This window comes from Pelodiscus sinensis, chromosome 5 (genome assembly GCF_052426305.1).
Source record: "Pelodiscus sinensis isolate ZL-2025 chromosome 5, ASM5242630v1, whole genome shotgun sequence".
NCBI lineage: Eukaryota > Metazoa > Chordata > Testudines > Trionychidae > Pelodiscus > Pelodiscus sinensis.
Window position 1 is genome coordinate 20,398,325 of NC_143056.1, and position 24,121 is coordinate 20,422,445.

At 44.3% G+C, this 24,121-nt stretch overlaps 2 protein-coding genes across 4 annotated transcripts in view; one reads left to right on the plus strand and one right to left on the minus strand.

Annotated features, from left to right (window-relative positions):
- TRMT61A (tRNA methyltransferase 61A) overlaps nt 1–11,879 on the minus strand; it is a 43,593-nt gene extending 31,714 nt beyond the window's left edge. The window contains exon 1 of one of the 2 annotated variants that reach the window (XM_025188615.3): nt 11,620–11,879. The gene's annotated coding sequence lies outside the window, so the exon portion shown is untranslated. Of the gene's footprint in view, nt 1–3,092; nt 3,239–11,619 lie in introns of those variants that run through there. The other variant, XM_006130998.3, reaches the window with a different exon arrangement.
- Nucleotides 10,842–20,520, plus strand: CKB (creatine kinase B). 2 transcript variants are annotated; one of them, XM_006130997.4, is made up of 8 exons: nt 10,842–10,990; nt 12,484–12,659; nt 13,635–13,789; nt 14,602–14,734; nt 15,783–15,954; nt 17,677–17,800; nt 18,858–19,047; nt 20,152–20,520. In XM_006130997.4, exons 2-8 carry the CDS (start codon nt 12,500–12,502, stop codon nt 20,328–20,330), a joined length of 1,113 nt encoding a protein of 370 aa, XP_006131059.1. In that variant the 5' UTR covers nt 10,842–10,990; nt 12,484–12,499; the 3' UTR covers nt 20,331–20,520.
- Nucleotides 20,521–24,121: the final 3,601 nt, after the last annotated feature.

Sequence of the window (24,121 nt, forward strand, 5' to 3'; positions counted from 1 at the left end):
TTCAGCCCCTACTCTGGTAATTCCACCCAGAGCAAGTGCCAGCCTTAGATGTGGGAAAATTTAGCTCTTGATACTATAGATAGCAGTTAACAGGAAATTTTAAACTCCTTACGTTTCAAATTCTGGTTCACTAAGGATTCAACAACATAAGCAAACATCAGCCCATGCACAGATTCTGTGACTTTCACTTGACCTCCATGACTTGTGCAGCAGCAGCTGTGGCTGACCTGAAGGGACAGCCACACCAGCCAGTGTGGGAGTGGCTCTTCACCCTGCTGCTCAGGCAGCCCCACAGCTAGCTGCACTGATGCTGCTGGAGCAGCCCCAAGACCAGCTGCACTAATCACTGCTCAGGCAGCCCCCTGGACTGCCTGAGGAGCTGTCCCACAGGCACTTGGGGCAGAGGCAGGTGGGCAGCCCTAGAGCCAGCCACATCAGTGCTGCTGGAGCAAACTCTGGGTCAGCTGCTCTGGCCACTGTTTAGGCAGCGATGGGCAGTTCCTCAGCACCTGTACTGGGAGCAGTGAGAGCAGCCACCGTTAGTGCAGGGGTAGGTAATAATTTTTGATGGGAGGCCATTCCAAGAATTTGGTAAGTGGCCAAGGGCCAAACTTTTTCATGATATTAAGTGCAGGGTCGGAATGGAGGTTGGGTGCAGAAAAGAGCTTGGGGTAAGGGATTGGGCTTAGAGATGTAATAGTGTAGTCGATTAACCGAATAACCGATAAGTAAAATCTTACAGCTTAGTGCTATAGACTACACACATTTCCCCCAACCTCCACCAGTAAATTTTTTAGCACGCTGGCCAACAGCTCGGCTCAGTCCTGGCTTGCAACAGGTCTGGGTCCTATCCTCACTACGGCTCTGCATTTAAAAGTGTATTAGGAGCCAGGTGGACAGGCAGCCCAGCTCAGCTCAGTTCTGGCCCAGGAGCTCAAACCCACCTCCTCCCGCCCTGGGCAGCAGCACGGGGCAACAGGCAGCCAGTCCTTGAGGAAAGTTGGTTTTTAAACGGGCTCTCCTCGCAGACCAGCTCCTAATTGGCACCCCATACTACTGGCTCCCAACCCCACCCCTGGGGACTATCAAATCATTGAGTAACCGATAAGAATTCATAAGGTTACTCAACTATTCAATTAACCGATTAAAATCCCTAACTGGGGTGCAAGGAGGAGTGTGGAATCTGGGAGGGACTTTGGGTGAAGGAAGTGATTGTGACCTGGGGCACTGGACTGCAGTTGCAGAGGTTTGGGTGGTGACCTAGAGCAAGGGGCTGGGGTACAGGAGTTTGGATTGTCACCTGGGGCAGGGGCTTGAGGTGCAGGGTCTGAGAGAGGATATGGGTGCAGGAAGGGGACAGAGGATTTGGGGAACACATGTACTTGGTGTGGTTCACCCCTATCCCCAAAGCTGCCCATTCTGCAATGTGAGGGAAAACCTGATGCACGCCTACCTAGAATGCACCAAGTTGTAGCCCCTTTTCTGTCTCCTCCGGAATCTCCCGCTGAGGTCCAGGTTGCACTTTTCCCCTCACCTTTTCATTTGTGCACTCCCCATCTGTGGCCCCAGAAAGTCACAAGACCTCCTCATCAACCTCCTTCTGGCCCTAGCGAAAGCTGCCATCGATAATACCAGGAGGATGCTGGACCAGGGGAGGAGGATGCTCTGCAACTATGGGGCCTATTTCCATTCCTCTCTAGTCTCACGCATCCAGGCAAAGTTCCTCTGGATGGCGTCCACTGGCTCCCTGGACAGCTTTGAGAAGCAGTGGGCGCTGTCCAAGGTTCTCTGCTTGGTGTTCCCCGATTCCCTCGTTTTAAACCTTTGACCCGCAGCTTTGATCCTATTATTCATTACTTGTCCCCAGTTGAATTCCAGGTCCAATAGTCCCTACCGCAAGGCTGGGGAAGGGCCTTTAGCAGTGGGTGAGTGTGCACCCACCCACTTCCCATGACTCAAATAGTAACAGAGGGTTCGGGTGTGTGGAGTGAGGGGGGCAGAAGTGAGAGGCAGAGAATTGGAGGAGGGCAGGCCCGGGGTGCCAGAGGCAGGCTCTGGCCAGGAGACTTACCTGGGTGACTCCCAGCCATGAGCCCAGCACATTTCTCAGCCAGCCTGCCCCAGCCCCTTGCAGGACCAGGGGAGGGGGCATGGTGCTTCCTGGCTGCCTGTTATTCAAATAGGCAGCTCCCATTGGCTGGTCTCTGGCCAGAAACCAGCCAGTGGGATTGTGCTAGGAGCAGGGGCAGCACCTGAATCTTTCTCCCCTCCCCTCTGGGCTCACAGTTTTGAAAGAGAAATGGGACAGCAGCCGCTTTTATGTGCGGTGTGGGAGGGATGAGGCAAGCAGGGAGCCTGCCTGGGGCTCCCCGCTGCATCTGCAGGCTGGATCCAGTGGCTTGGCAGGCCTGATTCAGCCCACGGGCCATATTTCACCCAGGCTTGGCTTAGTGGCCTCTGGTGCTGCTAGCCCCTGTGCCTCCCCCCAACCTCCAGCTTCCTGGAACAGCCTCCCCACCTCCAGCCCCCAAAGATGTATCAGGGGTATATAGTGCAAGTCATGGTCAGGGATAATGAATCTGTGTTGAGTGCCAGTAACAAATACCCATGACTAAATCGTAGCCTTAATTACAATCCCCCTCCTTGGTCTCTATGCAGAGGAACTGACTCCTGAATGGCGCCCTGGAGGAAGAACTGCTGCATCTGCTTTCTCTTCAGCAACACAATAATTCGGCGGCTAAGAGCCAGAGGCCAATGAGCCAAGCGCAGTTTTAAGAGCTGCTCCGAGGCCGCCGCCGAGCAAATTATCTTGATTCTCTATTGGCCAGGCTTGGGAGCTGCAGCACAAATAAGTGAAGCGGGGCGATGCAGGAGCAGCATGAGCCAAGTGAAGGGTCCAGCCAGTGACGACACCCTACAAGCTAACACTGGCCGCTCAAGCTCGGGGGGCGGGGAGGGCTGGGTTGGGGGGAAGGGATGCCCGCAGCTGGGCTCACAGTCTCTCGGCCCCCTCCTCACGGCTCAGGCTCCTTCCCTCCCGCAGGGTGCCCGCCCCTCCGCCTCCCAATGGGGTGCGCGTGGGTAGCACCCACCTTTCCCCGCAGCCGCTGCCGCTGCCTGGGCTTCCCCCTCTCCAGGGACTGGCTACATGCAGGGAACCGCGGACCCAGCTCAGCTCAAACACGTGGTGCTCCAACCAGCGCTTCCTCCTTCCTCCCTGGTCGCAGGCTGCTGACGCTCCTCGCTTCCCTCCCTCCCCTTAACCCGTGCGCCAGGGCCAGCTGACACCTGCCACCCCCCTATACCCCTTCAGGAGCGGAGTCAGCGCGGGCAGCCAGGCCACCATGCAATTCCCTACCCCCGCCCAGCCTCAGGGACTAGCCAGCGGGCCCCCCTCACTCGCCCCCATTCCCAGCTGGGTGGGGGGATGGATTCCCCCGGCTAGATTGCCTGCAAAGAACTTTGTAAAGCGTCTCAGCAGCAGCCGTGTCAGTTTGTAACTTTAAAAACCAGTGAGTGGTCCTTTAGCACCTTAGAGACTAAGCAAAATATATAGAATCCTGAGCTGCCGTGGGTAAAACCCTCTTCATCTTCACGACAGCTCAGGAGTCTATATATTTTGCTTAGTCTCTAAGATGCCACAGGACTACTGGTTTTTATCTGAAGGAGGGTTTTTGCTGTGAGTCTGTCTCAGCGAGAACTGGTGATAGGCAAGCGGTGTTTATTGTCCCAGGGCTGAGGTCAAGCCCTGGCCACCTGTAGGCTTTGCAGTTCATAGGCACAGCATCTCTGGTTGTGTCATGTAAATTATGAAAGAGGAAAAAAATGCTTGAGCTTGGCACTTCTTTAATTATAAATTAAGCACTGATCCTAGGAGTCTCACTAAGGTCAGAACCTGGGCAGACAAGGTGGGGTACTTTCTGCAAGATTCTCCTTCTGCACCAAGAGTCACCCTGCCTGGGGTATAGTCCGAGAACAGACCAGAGTTGGCTGTGTGTTTGGTTCTGACTTACCTGCTCTAGTTCAGCTTGGGGAAGAAGGAACAGCCTCATTCTGGATTCACTGTGAGGGGGTGGTTTAATAATATGTCCCTGTGCTAAGGAAGGACTTTGCATTGTGTTTCCATGAAACTTTAGAGGACATTGTAAGAAAGGACACTGTGAAATAGTCTGGGTCAAAAATCTATGGGGGATGTTAACAGTTTCTACAAAACTTATTAGTAATAGATATTGTACATTAAATTTTAAAAAATCCACAGGTTTTTGCAGCATTGTTCTAGTGCATGAAAGTGAACCTGCCTAATATGTTTTCATTATTCTTAGACCATGAAATGCCAGGGAACCATGATCCTGCACTAAGCTGTGCAGACGGCTACCTGAGCCGCAGTGACTTGTTCTTTCAATTAATAATGATACATACCTCCTTTGTAAAGTGCTTTTCTATGGAACCTGGTATAAGAGTTAGGGATTATTATTATTTCTAATAATGTGAGCTGTTAATAACAAAGATTTTTGTCTGGACGTTATTCTTTAAAATAAGGGTGCACTTAACACAATCTTAAGTTTTAAAGATGAAATCTTTGCCTCACTGAAGTCATTTGAGTTCTGCTATTGACTTTAAATGTCAAGCTATGTATCCAGGAAAATAGGTAGAATTCAGAAATATGTTCTCTAGCACACATTGCTACTATACAAAGGATCTAATTCTGGAAAAGCAGATGTAGATAACTAGCCATTCCATACTGCTCTTGTAGACTCCAGTGAAGAAAAATATTAATTCAGGAGAAATAGAGAGTTCTAAAGAGTAAAGACCGAGAGTGATAAACTCTAACCAACATCTAAGTCCCATGCTAAAGGTTTAAGTAGTGCATCGCCTGGTGGTTCCCAGACTGTGGGGTGTGCCCCCTAGGATGGCATGGAGAAATGACTGAGGAGGCACAACAGGCCCCAGGTCAGCGCCTTAGGGATGTAAAACCATGATTAATCGCTTAACCGGTTAAATGTTAGGTTAACCCAATGTTTAACCAGTTAACCAACTAACCACTCTGGCCTCCCGATCTCAGCCAAGCACTGGAGCCCATGCTTTTAGCCCCGTGTACCGCTAACTCCCATCCCCAGCGCTGGGTTGCTGCTGGTTCCTGGCTCCAACACTGGGTCTGGGGCTGCTGTCTGGGGTTGGAGCCAAACTCCTGGCCCCAGTGCTGAGGCTGTCACCAGTTCCTGGCTACTCCCAGCACTGGTTAACCATTACCTGGTAAGCATCACCCTGTAACCGGTTAACCACTTATCCGTTCACATTCCTAGCTCCCATAAGTGTTTGGAAGAGACACTACTTACCTCATTCGGTCTCTAGCTTCACACTTGTGCTACCTCCAGCTACACCTCTGGCCATTTGCTCTGCTCCCGGCCCTGGTTCCTCACCCTGGCCTTATTCCTGGCTTTGCCCCTGGCTCCAGCCCTGCTCCCATGGATGTACAGGCAGTCCCCGGGTTACATGGATCCGACTTACATCGGATCTCTACCTACAAACGGGGTGAGGCAACCCCGCACTAGCTGCTTCCCCCCAGCAGACCAGGGAGACGCGGAGCTGCTTTTCTCAGCAGACACCTCAGCTTGAGAATAAAAGACTGAGGGAAGTGAGGTGCGGGAGAATAAAACTGAGCTCTGGAGAAATGTTTGGTTAGAGTTTCCCCTACAATATATACCAGTTCCGACTTACATACAAATTCAACTTAAGAACAAACCTACAGTCCCTATCTTGTACGTAACCCGGGGACTGCCTGTATAGACAGGTTCCATTATGGATAATGAGGATGTGACAGAAAAAGTTTGGGGACTACTGGTGTAGACCCATATATGGCCTGTGGCATTGGGAAATTTCTTTGAAGAGAGTTCACAATCATACTGGAAGGGCATAACAAGTGAGGTTCCACAGGGGTCTGTTTTAGGACCAGTTCTGTTCAATATCTTTATCAACGAATTAGATGATAGCATAGAGAGTACAACTATTAAGTTTGCAAATGATACCAAGCTTGGAGGGGCTGCAAGTGCTTTGGAGCATAGGGTCAAAATTCAAAATGATCAAATTCAAAGTACTTCACTTAGGAAGGAACAGTCAGTTTCTCACATACAGAATGGGAACTGATTGTCTAGGAAGGAGTACTGCTGGAAGGAATTTAGGGGTCGCAGTGGAGCACAAGTTAAACGTGATTCAACGGTGTGACACTGTTGCAAAAAAGCAAACATGATTCTGGGATGCATTAATAGGAGTGATGTGAGCAAGACATGAGAAGTCATTCTTCCACTCCACTCTGTGCTGATTAGGCCTCAGTGAGAGTACTATGTCCAGTTCTGGAAGATGTGGAGAAATTGGAGAAAGTCCAGAGAAGAACAGCAAAAATGATTAAAGGTCTAGAAAACATGACTCCTGAGGGAAGACTGAAAGAATTGGGCTTGTTTAGTTTAGAAAAAAGAAGACTTAGAGGGGACACGGTAATGATTTTCAAGTATCAAAAAGGGTGTTACAAGGAGGAGGGGAAAAATTGTTCTCCTTGGCTTATGATGATAGGACAAGAAGCAATGGGCTTAAATTGCAGCAAGGGAGGTTTAGATTGAACATTAGGAAAAACCTCCTGTCAGGGTGGTTAAACACTGGAATAAATTGCCTAGGGAGGTTGTGGAATCTCCATCACTGGAGATATTTAAGAGCAGGTTGGATAGACATCTATCAGGGATGATCCAGACAGTGCTTGGTCCTGCCATGAGAGCAGGGGACTAGACTTGATGACCTCTCAAGGTCCCTTCCAGTTCTATGATTCTGAAGAGTAGAAGAATACTTCTGTTTGCAAAGGAGGTCCCAGGACTTTGAATGGGAAGAGCACACACAAATACATAGCACTTGAACCATCTTGGAATTGTAGATTCTTGTCTATGCTGACAATGCAGATATTCCTATACTTTTTTCTGCATTAATTAATAATGTATAATATACATTATAAAAGGAAGAACTCTTTTAGATTTCTTTTCTGCAACAAAATTTTGAAGCAATAAGCAGAGAATTGGATAGCAAGATCAAGGACTGGATCTGAAAACCAATGAAGTCATGATCAGTGCTAACTGAGATGTAAGCTCTGTCTATAGAAAGAATTAATGAGCCTCCATGACCTCCATTCTTCCTCCTTTTAAATCAATGGGAGCTTTACCATTACCTTCAGTGAGAGCAGGAGTCAAAGGTGTCTCTGGTTTACCTGAAAAGACAACTATGCTTGTTCACCCTACAAATAGGATTTTGTTTTGTAATCCATTTGTTCCACCTTTCTCTGACCAGAAGATGTAAAACCATGATTAATCACTTAAACACAGCTTCTTAGATTTCTTATTTCTTGTCACCCCAGCTGTCTGCAGCCTTTCTCCCTTACAACCATGTGTCTGTTAGTTTGCACCTACTTCACTGCCTGACCATGTTTGTGTCAGGGCATTCTAGGGAAAGAACAGATCCGGTAAGAGGACTGACAGCCTGCAATTAACTACCTTTAATGTCAGACTCAGTGGAAGATGAAACAAAATACAGGACTATGTAGCACTTTAAAGACTAACAAGATGGTTTATTAGATGATGAGCTTTCGTGGGCCAGACCCCACTTCCTCAGATCAAATAATGGAAGAAAATAGTCACAACCATATATACCAGACTAACACGGCTACATCTCTATTGCTATTCTCAGTGGAAGATGTTATTGTTCAGCAGCTCTCAGGAGATGCTCAGCCCTTTGCATGAATGGGCCCAAGATGACAAACACTGATCAATAAACAAGCCAAGTGTGATATTCAGGTAGGTATATTTAAATGATTAAGATAAATTCATCCTCCATTTGTGTGAGAAGAGAAGTTAAACAAATGCAGCAATAGCCAAATCCTTCCAGTCTATTGATCCACAAACATTCTGGCTTGTCTTCAAAGTACAGTACTGTTTTATGGCAATTTATAACCCAGGTGCCAACTCAGAAATTGGACGTAGAATTGTTGCGGGTGGTAGTTCATCATCTATAGCTGTCTCCTCTGTTCTGGATGCTCTTCTGAATTCTCAATGAAATGTTTATCCAGCAATTCTTTAGGCTCATTTTAGGTTCACCTGGGTCATTTCAGAAGATGCATTCACTAAGTAATACACATCACCTTTTGCACTCATATATAGATAACATTTATAATTAATCCATTTGGGAAGTTAAATGCATGGCCCATGACCAACTTTCTTTACATTCTCCACCATCTAAAGTTCAAAATAGAAACCTCCAGGGTCATAATCCACATCTCCATTTTGGGCTGCAACATTGCAACCTACTACATAAGTCAGCCAGCACCAATACATTATGCCAAGATATAAGGCAATATAATACTGCCATTATTGCAGCTGGGCAAGCAAATAAGGGCTTACCTGAAAAGAAATATTGTTTCTCACCAGATGAACTAGATATAATGGTCAGTCACTATCTGTTGGCACACTGTGCTTTGTCAACAGCACAACATTGCTTTAAGGATGGGTTGCTTGTTTTCTGCAGATGAAAACTTTGTAGGGCAGGAATTGTCTTTCTTGGTGTATGTTATTGATGTCTAACAGATTAAGGGCTCTGATGGAATATATAATAATAAATAATAAATATTCCTGTTTCTGGACTATTGGAAGTAGAGCATGTCTAATGATTAGAGTAGGGGTCTTGGTAATAGGGCTTCTGGCTCTACGCTGAGTTGCTGTATGATGTTGGAGAAGTTAACCTCTTTATGCCACAATTTACTTATCTAAAATGTGTATAATAAAGGATGGTTTCTTGCCTAAATGTCCATTTAATGGAAAAACATCAACATATATAGGTGGGAACTGTATATGTTGATATTTTTTCATTGTTGGTGTGAAGACAGTGCATTAAGATAGGAAATAGGAAATTGCCTGAAAGAGTCATAAAATCCTTGCTTGAAAATTAAAAATAGGGTTAACAATGATGCAATGAAGATCATGTGATCATATCCGTGAATAACCTAAAAATGACCTTTGTAGCACACTGAATGCCTAGTAGGATGTGTAAGGCTGGAATTAGAGAGAATTATCTCAGCTGGAATTGTTATCTGAGGAGAGGAGTGCATAAAAATTCTGGTAAGAAATCAGAGACCACATAAATACAATATTAAATTACTGGTGGATTATTATTTATCATTATTATTATTAATAGAGTACCAAACATATTTTAGGTGCTTTGCACCAAATGATTCAGACTCTGAATTGTACATGACATTGGGATATAACTTTGACAAAATTACAGAAACTGTTACTCAGCGCCTCCATAATGGCCAAATTTATTATTTCAAAGACTAGGGATCTGATTTTGCATTTACATTCATTTTACAATAGTGTAACTCACGGTCATAACTGCCGATTTATGCTATATAATTGAGATCAGAATTGTGCAGTAGAATTTTGTGCAAACTGTGAATACACCTGTTGGGTACATATAGATGGGGACATTCAAAAATTTGGACAAGATTTCATATAGTTTAAAAGATAGAAAGAATATTGAGAAGATTTGTTCTTTGTTCCTGGAGACAAGGTGCCTGCCTGCCTGAGCACTTGTAGTCCCCAATGTCTTTAGTAGGAGTTCTGTGTGCTCAGCATCTCTGACTATCAGCTAAACCTTGATTAATTCAGAAATTGTCTGTGGTTTTGTTTGCAGTGTTCTGCATTTTTTATTTTATAGTCATATTGTATGTTCACTCCTTATCCTAAATACTTTTAATTTGCAATACTTTTACTCTTCCTTTATCTGAATTTGGATAATGATGGTGGGGTTGGTAATTGGGAGAGGAACTTGGGTTTATACCCAGTGACAGTCATAACTTACATTAAAATAACAGATATCTTACTAGAGCCTATTTAAATGTATAGTTCTTTATTCCATTCAGATAAATTCAAGGCCTACTAGAATAATTGTTTCAGAAAGAAATATAAAGTGTAAGCTTCAGTGTAAGGTTGAAAGTAAAATCATTAACTTTTCTTTTTCCTTTAGACATCAAGGAAGTCTCAGCGGCATCTAACTTTAGGCCAAATGCTGCTTGTTGTATTTGCCAAAGTAATCCCATTAAAGTCAATAGCAGTACTTTTCTAAGTAAGGTGAGCAAGATTTAGTCTTTTAATTTCTGTTTGCAACAGGGAATTAAGATCATGCTTTTGTACTATTTCAGCCACTCACCAATGCAGCTTCCCCTCACCTTTTTATTTTTTGCACACAATAAAATGAGTGTCTTGGTGTACTTCATTAATCAAATATGCTTTCCTTCAAATTAAACTGTGAGATGAACTCACCATTTTAATATTTGAAGGAGGCTGAGCAAAAGTGCTGGGAGGTTAAACCTTGAGCTAAGCAGTAGATTTTCAGCCATTATTCTTATACTACTTCTAACAATGAATCACTCACATGACTCTTAGGTCAGGCTGGTCCTAACATAACAAAGATCTTATTTTAATTACATCAAATTATTATAGTCATTGTTAAATATTTACTATACACAACAAGTCTGAATGGCAAAAGCACTGTGTGTGTCTAATGGTGCCGAGAAACAAAAGTAATAGTGGAAAGTGGTTGTACATTAATGCAATATTTGCATTTTACCAGAGCAAAAAATCCTTCACATTTTAAGATAGGAAAGTTGTAAGCTCAGTCTAACACAGAAAATAGAGGCAGACAGCATCTCCCTGCGACTAGGAGGCCTGGCAAAATGGAAGTAACAATAGGTTATAATAGACTAAGGAACCTGACTCCTCCCTTTTACAATCTTCCAGTGGAATGAATGGAATACACATAGCAGCCAATGGGAAGCCAGCTCCTGCTGTATATAAAACTGGTGAGGCTGTGGGGGTGAGCCTTCACTTCATATAGGTCTCGCTGTGATTGCTTTGGGGTGTGCGAGCAAGAACAAGGGCGGTTTCCTTTTCTGTGGTGCCCGGTAAGTGCTGGGGGAGATGACTGGCCCTAATAAAATCGGAGCGCACATTTTTTTTAGCCTGTTTTAGACCATTTGATTTAAAACAACTATTTCGAGGCAAAAAAATCCGAATCCGAAGGGTCGCTAGTGTTTTGCAGCCGGATTGTTGTTTGTTTGGTGCTAGCTACCAAAGGGTTCGGCATGTGTCTCCGGAGCCTGAAGAAAGGAGGGGAGGCGTTGCGGGGGGGGGGCATACAGATAAAGGGAGAGATGGAAACAGATGATAACATGGACGCCCGGGTTGTAACTAAGGAAAAGCAAACCAACCCGGACTTGATGCAGGCGCTAAAGGGTTTGTTAAACTGGATCGGCTCTAACTTTCAAGCTGGGTTAAGCCGCTGTTTACATACAGGCACCCCCTCGGGAGACCTCAAGATAGGCGCTTGTTACGTAATGGTCTGGGTGGGTTTTTTAACTCTTCCCCAAAGTGCTCTTGGGATGGGTGAGCTCGCCCTAGCCGGGGCTTCCGCGGGGATAGGCGGGGTTTAGCTCCCCAGAGCGCGTGCTAGAGGGTTTTTTTTTGGGGTGGGGGGGGGGTCTCTGTCCCCGGGCTTGGGGAAGGCGGAGGAATTTCTGTCCCCAGTTCTCACCTTCTCGCCTCTGGCGCTGGGCCAGGCAATCTGCTGCAGCCCTGCGGGATTGGATTGCGGTTGTGCCTGCGTCCCTCCCCGCGGCAAGTCGGAGCTGCGCCTAGCGAGCCGGGGCTGCCTCCCCTCCGCTTGCAGGTGGGGCGAGGTTGCCCCCGGCCGTTGAGCCTGCGGGAAGGGGCCGCCTTCCCCTTGCTGCCCCCGGGGGCGCTTGCACTGCACCCTCCCTGCAGGTGCTGGCTCGGGGAAAGGGTTGCCGTGCTCGGCCCATTGCCTCTCGGGCAGGTGGCGTGGCAGGTGCTGCATGCACCGCCCTCCTGAGCCGCTGCCCCCACCGCTCGCCTGGGGCCGGAGCCGTATAATTTGTCCCGGAGCACCGCCGCGCCCCTGGCGACTGCGCCCCCTGCCCGAGCGCGGGGAGGCTGGGTGGTCGCTGCCCAGCCCGCAATCTGTGCTGGCTGGGGGCGAGTCTGGGAGCAGCTGGGCCGCGCGGCTCTCCCTCCCAGGAAGAGCAGGGCCAGGGAAAGAGCGCTCGGCAATGGAGCTGCCTGGAGCCCCGGACGGAGGAGACCTGGCCCCTCTTCCACAGATTTGCACATGAGCTGGGGCAGCCTCCTCTTTCCCCCCGTGTAAACGAGGGTAGTTCTGCCTGCAGGGTGTCATGAGGCCTGTGGAAGGTGCCTCAGAAACCAGGCAATTAACTGGGCCGCAGGCAGGTGGAGTACACGCCAAGGTGACCTTGCTGCATGCCATGGCGTCCTCCCAGAGCTTGCTTGGAAGGACGTGCCAAGCTCAGCAGGTGAGACTTCCCCTTTCTCCTTCCCTAGCACCTTGCAGTCAGGCGTAAGTCATGCCATTCTCCAACAGCCACAATCTCCTGAAGATGAAGTACTGTGCTGAGGATGAGTTCCCAGACCTGAGTGTTCACAACAATCACATGGCCAAGGTGCTGACCCTGGACCTGTACAGCAAGTTGAAGGGCAAGCAGACTTCCAGTGGATTTACCGTGGATGATGTTATCCAAACTGGGGTGGACAACCCAGGTAAAGGACCTAGCCTCTTGAGCCACAAACATCTGTTCTCCCTCAAGACAGGAAGTGCCTCTTCAGCTGTCAAAAGCCAGATCTCTCAAGCAGTGAGTCCTGCCCAAAAACACTGCCTGCTTGTTAAAGTGGCCTTGTCTCACTGAGCAATGCAGAGAAATGCCTGCAGTGTTCTGACTTAACTCGAATTATGTAACTGCTTTGCTAAATGCTTAGATTATAACTGCTGTACAAACACCATCAGTAAAAATGACATTCTGAGGGCATACCTGGAGAGATCAAAGCAGCCTATTCCAAATTGGCTATGAAGTTCTGTGGCAGTTCTCTGGAAAAAGGGGGAGCAGATTTATTAATGTTAACATTGCAGTTTTTATTTTTACTCGAGTAGTATAAATGGTCCAGCTAAATAATCAGACTGCCTCCTGGTGTGGAGTCCCTGGCCCTAAGCACCTGTATGGTCACGGTGCTAACTGGACTTGTACAAGAAAATGACAGTTACACTGTGGCTTCACCCTGGATTCATTCAGACTGGGGTTGATGATAATCCTAGTAATTGAGAATATTCTGTGAGAACCAGCTGTGGAGGTGCTTAGAACTACAGCAAATGCAACTCAATCGGTGGCAGTCTGAACCACAAGTCAAGTTGTTTTTGAAGTCCCAAGTACAGTATATTATGGGCTGCAATATCTGAGTTACTTGAGCATAAACTACATCACTAGTAAAATTGACTTTGTGGACAAATCTTTCCCTGAACCAGATTTGTTTGTCCACGTATGGCTTATTAGCAACAGTTATGGGTTTTCACTAACTTTACTTTTCATTGGTGGGATGAAATATCTAAGACTTTTGTCTGTGTAGGAATGTTCCAATTGACTAGGCCACCATTTTAAGAACAAACTTAGCTGGTTAATGTTGTTCTGAGGTGCAGTCAAACATCATCCAAAACTGGCTCTTACAATTCTATTACCACTCTAGGCCATCCCTTCATTATGACAGTAGGATGTGTAGCTGGTGATGAAGAATGCTATGATGTCTTTAAGCTGCTCTTCGACCCAATTATTGAGGACAGACATGGAGGCTACAAACCAACTGATATGCACAAGACTGACTTGAATCCTGATCACTTAAAGGTATAGAGGGTCTTATCAGCATTGTAGTAGTGATCAGACCTCTGACCAAATTATGGAAAAGCTTGGCCAAACATAACTGCAGTTGCTTGTTCTTGTGACTTTACGTGGCTACCAGATTCTGTTTGTATTCCTGTCTAGTGCTCTCTGGAGACTTTCCCTCAGGAAGGATTCTTTTCCACAGGCTAGGTGGAAATAATGTTAAATGGCTATTCTCATCTTACATGAGGATGACTCTAGGCTGGGTCCTGGTACCCAAGTGGATCTTACAAACTTCTTGTTATGCAGTATCCATTCCAAAGTTGAGTCTAAGATCTCTCCCTGCCTTTCCAGTTGCTTATTCTGGAAATATTAATCTGAATCTATAACAGAATGTGTGAAATACTACATAAAGGAGACTTAAAAAAATTGAATGCAAAGACTCTAATTGTAGCAACTTGATGTTCTAGCTCTGTTTGCCATCTAACAGTTGACAAACATCTAAATATAACAGGGAGCTGCCTCTTATAGCCTACTTCTGCAGGGGAAATAGACTCCTTAATAGAAGTTTAGATCTTTATCTTCTCCAACTGTTACACTAGAGCTGTTTTCCTCTGTTGTTGAGATCATTGACCCAAGAGGGTTGTACACACCCAGTACATCAAGCACTAGCTTATTAATTGGAAAAGGAGTCCCATGATGGCTTGTGTTTGGGTTAATGTTAAATTATTCTCAAATATTGAAGGCTTTGGGATCCAATAATGTACTAAAATCATCAAGGGCTGTGCATAAATAGGGCAGAACTTAATGGCATAGTTGCACTTAATCTCTTACAGGGTGGTGATGACTTGGACCCCAACTATGTACTAAGCTCCCGTGTCCGAACCGGTAGGAGCATCCGTGGATTCTGCCTCCCCCCTCACTGTAGCCGAGGAGAGAGACGGGCTATTGAGAAGCTTTCTGTTGAAGGTAAAATGAAAGTTCAGATTAATGTTGAAGGTCAGTCCATAGTCAAATCGAGGGGTGAGAATAGTTGTTGCCTACTTCAACTGCAAAAAATCTCTAAAATATTAGGGCACCAAGTGCAGAACTGGGAATGCTGTCAAATTGGGAATGCTGCTTTGCTAAATGCTTAGATTATAACTGCTCTACAAACACCATCAGTAAAAATGACATTCTGAGGGCATACCTGGAGAGATCAAAGCAGCCTATTCCAAATTGGCTATGAAGTTCTGTGGCAGTTCTCTGGAAAAAGGGGGAGCAGATTTATTAATGTTAACATTGCAGTTTTTATTTTTACTCGAGCAATATAACATGTGTAGCTGGATGACTAACCTAATAACTAGACCTTAATATGGAGGGTAAAATGCAAGTAAGTAGAGGGCAATTGGCTTGTATGACGTAATAGGGCAGCTGACAAAGTGGATTCCAGCTCTCTCAAGCTTATGCCAAAACTAGTCTCTAAGGTTCCTCAGGACTCCTCATTTTTGCTGAAACAGACTAACAGTTATTGTTCAAACATCTCATGCTTTTGCCACCTAACTGCCCGTTAGGGGACTGCTGTGGGAATGGGCAATAGGTTTGATGGGATTTTAGGCGACTGTAAAAGGCAATGACAATGTTGTCCTTAGTACAGGCATCACTTTGCTCAGGACTCCTCAATACAGCATAATGCTACTCTAATAGGACCTATATTGCTAGCCAGAAATTGGATACGCTATTTCAATATTACATAAGCAAGGCCACTCACCAGTGTCTTAGGAGTTAAAGAACCCAGTTTCATAGGTTTTAAAAAAAAATACCCTTTATGGTTACCTTTATTTCTTCAACTGCCAACAAGGTACAGCGACCTGAGAGCCGAACTATGGAACTGTGCAGTAAGGGGAGGCAGGACACAATCCATTCAGTTCAGAAATGCTGCTATGCTTGTTAGTGTCCAGCTTCTCAATTGCTGGGAAGTTATTAAAATATACCTTCCATCCCATGTCTATGTACTAAACCTGAATCTTGCTTTCAGCCCTGGCTAGCCTGGAAGGTGACCTTAATGGAAAATACTATGCTTTGAAAAACATGACTGATGCAGAGCAGCAGCAGCTGATTGATGATCACTTCCTATTTGATAAACCTGTTTCTCCTCTCCTGTTGGCTTCTGGAATGGCACGGGACTGGCCTGATGGTAGAGGTATTTGGTGAGTATATGCAATAGAAACCAGAATCCTTCAAAAGTGTCTGCAGTGGGCCCCAGGTCTGGAATCTTTCTGTACACTGGTGTGTTCAGCTGGCAGCAACTTGCATACTGTCTCTGCTTTTGAATTGGCTCTGAATTGAATCTGCTTTTGAATTAAATGAGCTTTACTGTCAACTTTGGTGGGTCACAAGATCAAGCACATGAAGCAAATTTTAACCCTCCCCTTCTTCCCCCCTCCTCCCCCAACGTAAAGGGTTTGCCATGATTGGCACTTCTGTGCTTTTGTGGCTCTCACACTTTTACTGGGGAGGAGAAATGCAGTACTGCAGGAGTTGAAGGGAGCATCTTAAAATCAATTAATGGTGACTTAGTGGTGGTATAACTAATTCAATGTAGGCTTTTGGAATTTTAAAAAAAGCAGTAAAAATGGCTTCACTGAAAACTCACTACAGAAAAAGGAATGCTTTTTGCAGAGATAAAGCAAACCTAAAAGAATTAGTGTGTCTTTTGCTTTTGGTAAAGAGAAGGCCTGGCCATGAGGGGGGGAGGGGTTTCCTCTGGGAACATTAGACCTTCACTTTTTTTCTAAAAGCTTGCATCTCGATGCAGGAACAAGTAAAGGGAAGGTGTTAATGTGTCTGACTTTTAATATCCAACAATCTAATGAGAGGCTTTCAGAACAACATGTAAGTATCTCTTTTCTCCTCTATGCTGAAGGCTGAACTTCAACTACTGTTCCCAGGTCAAGAAGAGTCACTACAGGCTTCTTGCTACACACAGTAGAATTCCCTTAAATCTCTACGGCAATAGGATCTTGAACATATTTGGTTTTGTAAGGGGCCTTTCCAAAGATGATGATCACCACCTACCTGCAGCGATGACAACACTATAGAGCTTTGTCAACTGAGCCAGGACTCTAAAGCTTAGTCTTGGATCAAATGGGAGTTTCCAACACACTTTCATCTTGGGTACTGAATGTTAACTGTCCTTTTCACTGCTTTCAAGGACTAGCTTATCAGTATTGTACGTGTCTGTCAGCGGCAAATAAATCCAAGGACAAAGGGAGCAATTAGTCACCAGCTTGGAGCATTCTTCCTATAATCTTAAATTTTAAGCTGCAGTTTATTTTCTTTGTTGAATCTTTTCAATGTTGAGCCATTGCTGGCTGTACAGTAAGTTAATTGACCTTGACAAGACAGGTTGCACTTCCATGTTCCCTTCTACCTTGGGTAGACATGACGGCAGCAAGTATTCTTTAGACTGATGCAGACTGTTTCATCCCTTACATGCCCAAAAGTGACATTCCACAGAACAAAGGGACTCATCTGTCCTTGGACTCGCCAATTTAAGACATGATCTCAAGGTTGAGCAGTAAGGTCAAAGGTATACACATCTTGATTGCCATAGTCTGACTTGGGGTCATGCCTCAACAGGGTGGAGGGTGGCCTTTTATTCCTTTCAGATTAAGGATAGAAAGCTAAATTGCTTTTTCCTTCCAAGAAGGCCTCTACATGGAATTGATTTTATACTCTTTAACCTACAAGGTCAGTTAAAACTAAATCTACTGTAACAGTCCTATAAGTAAATGGTACTGAAGTCAAAGCAGATCCTCAGTACCATATTAGCTCTTCCAATAAGAGATGGACTGATGTACACTGAACACACTGTAGGTTCAGTTGGATTGCTACATGGAGAAATGAGTTATTTGGCTTCTGTCTTCTAGGCACAATGACAACAAGACTTTCCTTGTCTGGATCAATGAGGAAGATCACCTTAGAGTTATCTCCATGCAGCAAGGTGGCAACATGAAGGAAGTGTTCAATCGCTTCTGTACTGGGCTAACAAAGGTGAAGTTAACATTTTTAGGCTTCTTGTTAGCAGACAATTGCTCTGTTTTGTGATGCAGGAGTTGATACAGTGCTCGGAATGCTGACTTAAAACCGGCTCTCAAAATGCTACTGCATGGTATGTATCTGAAAGCTAGCAGTATTGGTCTGAATCTGCAGAAAGAGGAGTCTGGCACCTTCAAGAGTAACAGATGTATTTGGGCATAAGCTTTTGTGGGCAAACACCCACTTCATCAGATGCATTGAAGTGGACATGGAATCTCTCTACACGCACATGTATCTTGTATTGTACTTGGGTAAACATCTTTTGACAAGTAACTTGGGCATCTGGTATCATCTTGGCATAATTTTCACAAGTAAATTTCAGAGGCATATGGGCTTACTGATCTCACATTCTGACAATTAGGTTATTACTATGAAGCTTCTAATATTCTGGTAACTTTGAAGCTTCTAATACTCTGGTAACTTTGAAGACTTTAGTCAGATTGTCTTCCTCTGCCTAAATGGGTTTTAATTTAAAATGTAGTTTGACCTACCACTGCCAACAAAGAATGGGTGTTGTCTTGGGACTCTAACGAGCAGTGCTTCACTACCTCAAGGAGCTACTTTGAGATGGAAGTATCTGCCTAAATACTAGTCTGAGCGCCAGCTTTTCCTCCCCATGCTGGCCCATGTGAAGAGGAACACATGGCACTAAATCAAGCTTTGAAATATATCACTAAGTCTCCGTTCCCTTTCCACAAGCCTCTAGCAACAGATGTGCTTACCGGCTGCCCTAAAAGTGACTACATGTAGATTTGTTCAGATGCTGGGGAACAAAGCTATAAAGATCTGGTTTTGGGGAAGGGGCAACCTGGTAATGCCTGGTTGATTGCTCCCACTTCTAAGTCAAGGGGGCTTTATCTTCAGTGGCTCCACTGATAATAGCACAGCCTGAGTTAAGGGGAGGGTTGGCCAATCCTGGGGCTAAATACAGTAGATTATAAATGGTCCTCTATTCTCAAACCTTAAGAGGAGGAACAGACCAGGCAATCTGTCTTTCTCTCCCTATCTCTAGATTGAATCTCTCTTTAAGACCAAAAACTACGAATTCATGTGGAACCCACACCTTGGCTACATCCTGACCTGCCCATCCAACCTTGGGACAGGTCTCCGTGCTGGTGTACACATCAAACTACCTAATCTTGGCAAGCATGAGAAGTTTGGTGAAATCCTGAAGAAGCTGAGGCTGCAGAAGCGAGGCACAGGTAAGAAATATAATGCAGCTTTGCATGCATCACTCCCTTCAAATATTCTCTCTGCTATTGGCAAGAGTAGGCTTTTGCTGTGAATTACACAAAGGCTGTGCCTCTAAGACTAATTCCTAAATTTCAGCTCCTGGTAGGAGACAGTGCTCTAGGATGACTCTTTAAAAATGGAATACTAACATGGAGGCAAGTGAGTTTAGTAGAACTGAACAGCTTTTTATTAGTTGGCATTTCTAAACCATCCCCTTGTGTTTATGGAATACATGGCTTACCCACTGGCTGCATCTAGACTGGCAAGCTTTTTTTCTGCAAAAGCAACTGCTTTTGCAGAAAAACTTGCCAGCTGTCTACACTGGCTGCTTGAATTTCCGCAAGAACAATGACAATCTCATGTAAGATTGTCAGTGTTCTTGCACAAATACTATGCTGCTCCCACTTGGGCAAAAGCCCTCTTGTGCAAAAGCATTTGCGCAAGAGGGCCAGTGTAGACAACATGGTATTGTTTTGCGCAAAAAAGCCCCAATCGCGAAAATGGCGATCGGGGCTTTCTTGCGCAAAACCACGTCTAGATTGGCACGGACGCTTTTCCGCAAAAAGTGCTTTTGCACAAAAGCGTCTGTGCCAATCTAGATGCTCTTTTCTGCAAATGCTTTTAATAGGAAAAACTTTCTTCCATTTAAAGCATTTGCGGAAAATCATGCCAAGTCTAGACGTAGCCACTGAGTATCCATAACTACTGACATGGCTAAGGAAAGTGCTTTTGTTCCAAGAGCAGTCGATCACCTCTATCAAAGCATCCAGCTACCTGATATGTCTAGTGGAATGCTATATTAATCATGTAGATAATCCTAGGCACAGAGCTGTTACTTGCCATGGGAGAGTCCTGTCTGTTAGAACTTGCACTACTGCCTCTGCAGCAAACTGCAAATATCCCTCTTCCCAAGCCATACGCTTCCACCCCTTTGCCCATAACAAGCTATGAATTTAGTAGTGCCAACAGCCAGGCCAGGAAGGGAAGCTATTTTGTTCCATTGTGTCTCCAACAATACAGAGATAAGATGCCCAGTAGTTGACAACACTAAATGTAATCTCTTCTTTCTTCAGGGGGTGTAGATACTGCTGCTGTTGGAGGAGTGTTTGATGTCTCCAATGCTGACCGGCTAGGCTTCTCTGAAGTAGAGCTGGTGCAGATGGTGGTTGATGGTGTGAAGCTACTGATTGAAATGGAAAAACGCCTTGAAAAGGGCCAGTCTATTGATGACCTCATACCAGCTCAGAAATGAAAGCACTTTAATTCCATGCTTCTTAACTTATTGGATGAATAACAAACATCACTCCAATCAAAGCCCTGGGGGTTAAAACCCACTAGTAACACTGTAGAAAAGTCTTCCATCCATCTGTGTTAGAGTTTATTTTTTGATGGCGGAGATGTTGCTGAAAAACTGAAATAAACTATTGTTTTGGCCTGACAAATGTGTCTAAGTTTGTCAAGTTTAAAATCACATCTAAAAGGGCAGCACAAAGCGAAGTGGCATTTGGGTGTGTCTTCTAGCTGTTGGAGTGGCAGAACTTAGTGCCACAGGATTGACCTAGCTGTGTTGCTTATCTTTAGAAGTGAATTCTAACATTGAGACACTCAGTTGCAATACTAGGGGGACAGTTTTTACACCACCTCTGTTAGTTGTTGCTGCACTTTTTTTATAATCCTAGTAAAGGGCAGAACAAATGTGAACACTCACACATGTAACACTTGTTTTAATACCCCATTAGATGTGAGCATGTGCAATGAGCCCCTGAATTTCTTGCTCTGTTAAATTCTTTCATCATCTTGATTGACAAACTGATCTTCATAGGTTGTCTTGTCAGCCACTTTGATAGTAAGGTCACCTGATTCAATATTGGCTGCACATCTTTATGCTATACAGTGGTCCTATTGGTGTCTAGGTCATCAGGAATTGGAGAGTAAGGAATTAATATTCTAAGAAAATAAGTAGAAAAGCTGATGTAATGAAAGGCTCCAAATAAGTCAGCAGGGCTACATCTATACTACAAGTTTTTGTGGGGGCAAATATGCTAATGAGGGACTCATCAGCATATTTTCTACCTACCTTTTTGTGCAGGAGGTTTTGGTGCAAAAAGCAGCAGTATCAATACTTCCTTTATATGCAAAAACCCCATTTTGCATGAGATACTTATGCCTGGCTAGGGGAGGCATAAGGATTTTGTGCAAAAAGGAAACGTCGACGCTACTGGCAGAAAATATGGTGATGTCAACTTATGCTAATGAGTCCCTCTAGCATATTTTTCTGCTACAGACTTGTAGTGTAGACATAGCCCAGGAGTATGTGCTGAAAGAGCAGTCAGAAACCTGTCTGAACTATACCTAGTATTCATGCTTCTGGAAAGTACCACTTTAAACATCCATCAGGTTTATCCTAAACAAATGGTTGGGAAAGCAGGGTGTGTGTGGCAAATAGGAGTGATGCAGTCTCAGCTGCTTGTTAATACACTGCTTGCTATGATCTCACTATATTACACATAGCTTTCTTCTGCAGAAAACAGGGCTCTTGGGCTTCAGTCAGCTTTCTAAACATGAAACCAATCTATACTTCAGACTAAAATCCTGTCTAGATGAGCTGGATCCTAATACAACATGTTGATTCCACAGCTGTTCTCAAGCTGTGGGAGAACACATTGTATGTGGTAGCAACAGTTTCTCCTGGTATTGAATTACTATAATCAGCCTGCACTTATAATTGCTCTAAATTACTCATAAAAGCAATTACCCAGGGAGGGTGGGTACTGGCCCTGGAAACAACTGCTTCTCAGAGCTCAAATACAACCACCTAGCATGAGCTACTAGCTATACTCCCTTCTAAACCAACAATTGCACAGAGGTGACCTGCTGAAGGCTGATATCTGGGGCATGCAAAGCTATGCTTCATAAAGTGCACTGAGTGATTTTTTTTTTTTTTAATTGCTTCTGATTATTTAATTTTTATCTGGCTGTATCATTTAAATGTCTCAACTTCAATCCCACACTGCAATCAGCTAAAGTAAGATGCTAAGTCAGTGTAAATGTAAATCTCAGTGAAGGCTAATTGGCACATTCACTAAACCATGTTTGCACTATAGCTTTGTTGATCTGTGCCAGTAGAGAGCTTCTGCAGTTATTAAATTGCTTGATTGTGCTCATGATCTTATGTCCTCACCAAGAGCTTTTGTATCAATTGTCAGTGGGGGACATTGTCGGATGACTCCTGAAAGCCAGTTAGTCATATGGCTACATCTACACTGGCATGATTTTGAGCAAGAACTCTTCCAGAAGAGAGCATCTATAGTGGCATGTGCCTTTGTGCAAGAGATGTGCTTTTGCACAAGAGCATCCTTGCCAGTGTAGACGCTCTCTTGTGCAAGAAAGCTGATGGCTATTTTAACCATAGGGCTTTCTTGCAGAAGAAATTCATGTTGTCTGTCTACACTGGCCTCTTGCACAAGAGGGCTTATTCCTGAGCAGGAGCAGCATAGTTCTTGCGCAAGCAGCACTGATTTCATACATTAGAACATCAGTGTTCTTGTGCAAGAACTCATGGCCAGTGTAGACAGACAGCAAGTTTTGGTGCAAAAGCAGGCACTTTTGCACAAGATCACACCAATGTAGACACAGCCATAGTCTCTATACCAGGGCAGTCAATAAGTGGACTGCATACCAAATCTGTGTCTGTTCAAAAGCATTGCCAATCCAAATTTCACTTTAAAAAAAAAAATTGTCAGTCTTGACTGTACCTTGGTCAAGAAATGTGAACCTTCATAGAAAATCAACTATCTGTGGTCTACTCTGCCACTGCATCAACAGTGGAGAGACTGCTGCTCTGGGTGGTGTTATAAAATAAGCATAGAGAGGCACTTACATCAACCTAAGCTACCTTGAATCAAGCTGGTTGTGGAAGCAGCTTCACTAAAGTTTGGATCCCACTGATTTAACACTAATGTATCCCAGGATTGAGATGTATTTACTTCTTCTGATGGCAAAGTTAATTTGTAATGCTGTAGATGTGGGGAGCTCATTCACAAAACGCTTGACACTATGCACAAAATGTGACATTTACATGTGAGGCATTTAGGAAACAGAATCTTCTTTATCAGGCTATAGCTGAGAAGGGGAAAGAGTGTAAAAGCCACCTGCTATTTCTGTACATACTGAGGATTCTTCTGTCCACTTTATAATTAGTTGGCAAGAGTGTCATCTAACTGGCATGGATTTTTAATATAACAGCACCTGTCACCACTCTACACAACAGCATTGCTGAAATCATTGCCAATGTAAATTTAGTTTTAGCACCTTTATTGTGGCAGCCAGGCCCCCTTTTTTTTTCTTTTGTCTCAGACCAAGCAGCTGGGCAGAAGCAGCTTCATCATAAAGTGAAGCAAATAAAATTGCAGGCCTTATTTTTTTATACCTAGTTAAGGAAAATAATTCTTTCTTTAGCTTTTCCACCACTACACCATTAACTGAATTCTCATCTAGCCATCACAAGGAATAAGAGCCTGGCTTTGATGTAAGCTGGTATGAAACAACTGAGACAATCATAGTGAGTAATCCTGTTGTGGCAAAAGACTGGGCACAATGATATAACTGGTGCACACAAACACTTGTGATTCAGGAGAGAAAGGGGGAAAAAAATCTCTCAAATTATCTTAAAAGTTGTAACTTTTATTCTCAGTATTACTCTGAATAAGCACTCTTCTTAGTTTTATGTTAATAGATTAATTGGTTAGACCTGCAACTATTTTACATTTATACTATGGGTCATCTAGCAAAGGTGATTGAATCACAAATATAAACATACTCCCTAAGCAAAAGTCTTCTCAGGTGAGTTGTTGCAGTCTTGCACTATTCAAGGTGAAGATCACAAATGTCTAGAGGTTTTATAATGTAATGAAAAAAAATTCTAATGGATTCATTAATATCACAGTTTCCTTAGCTTAATGGTAATCAGCAACTCAGAGGTCTAAACTGGTGTTTTTGCAGAAAAAAGCTATTCAAAATGCACTCAGCATTGTGCATAGCTTT

Coding starts and splice junctions, on each gene's coding strand:
- CKB (XM_006130997.4), top strand. CDS start 12,500: ATGAAGTACTGTGCTGAGGATGAGTTCCCAGACCTGAGTGTTCACAAC. Junction 15,955..17,676: donor CCTGATGGTAGAGGTATTTG/GTGAGTATATGC, acceptor TCTGTCTTCTAG/GCACAATGACAACAAGACTT. Junction 19,048..20,151: donor GCTGCAGAAGCGAGGCACAG/GTAAGAAATATA, acceptor TTCTTTCTTCAG/GGGGTGTAGATACTGCTGCT.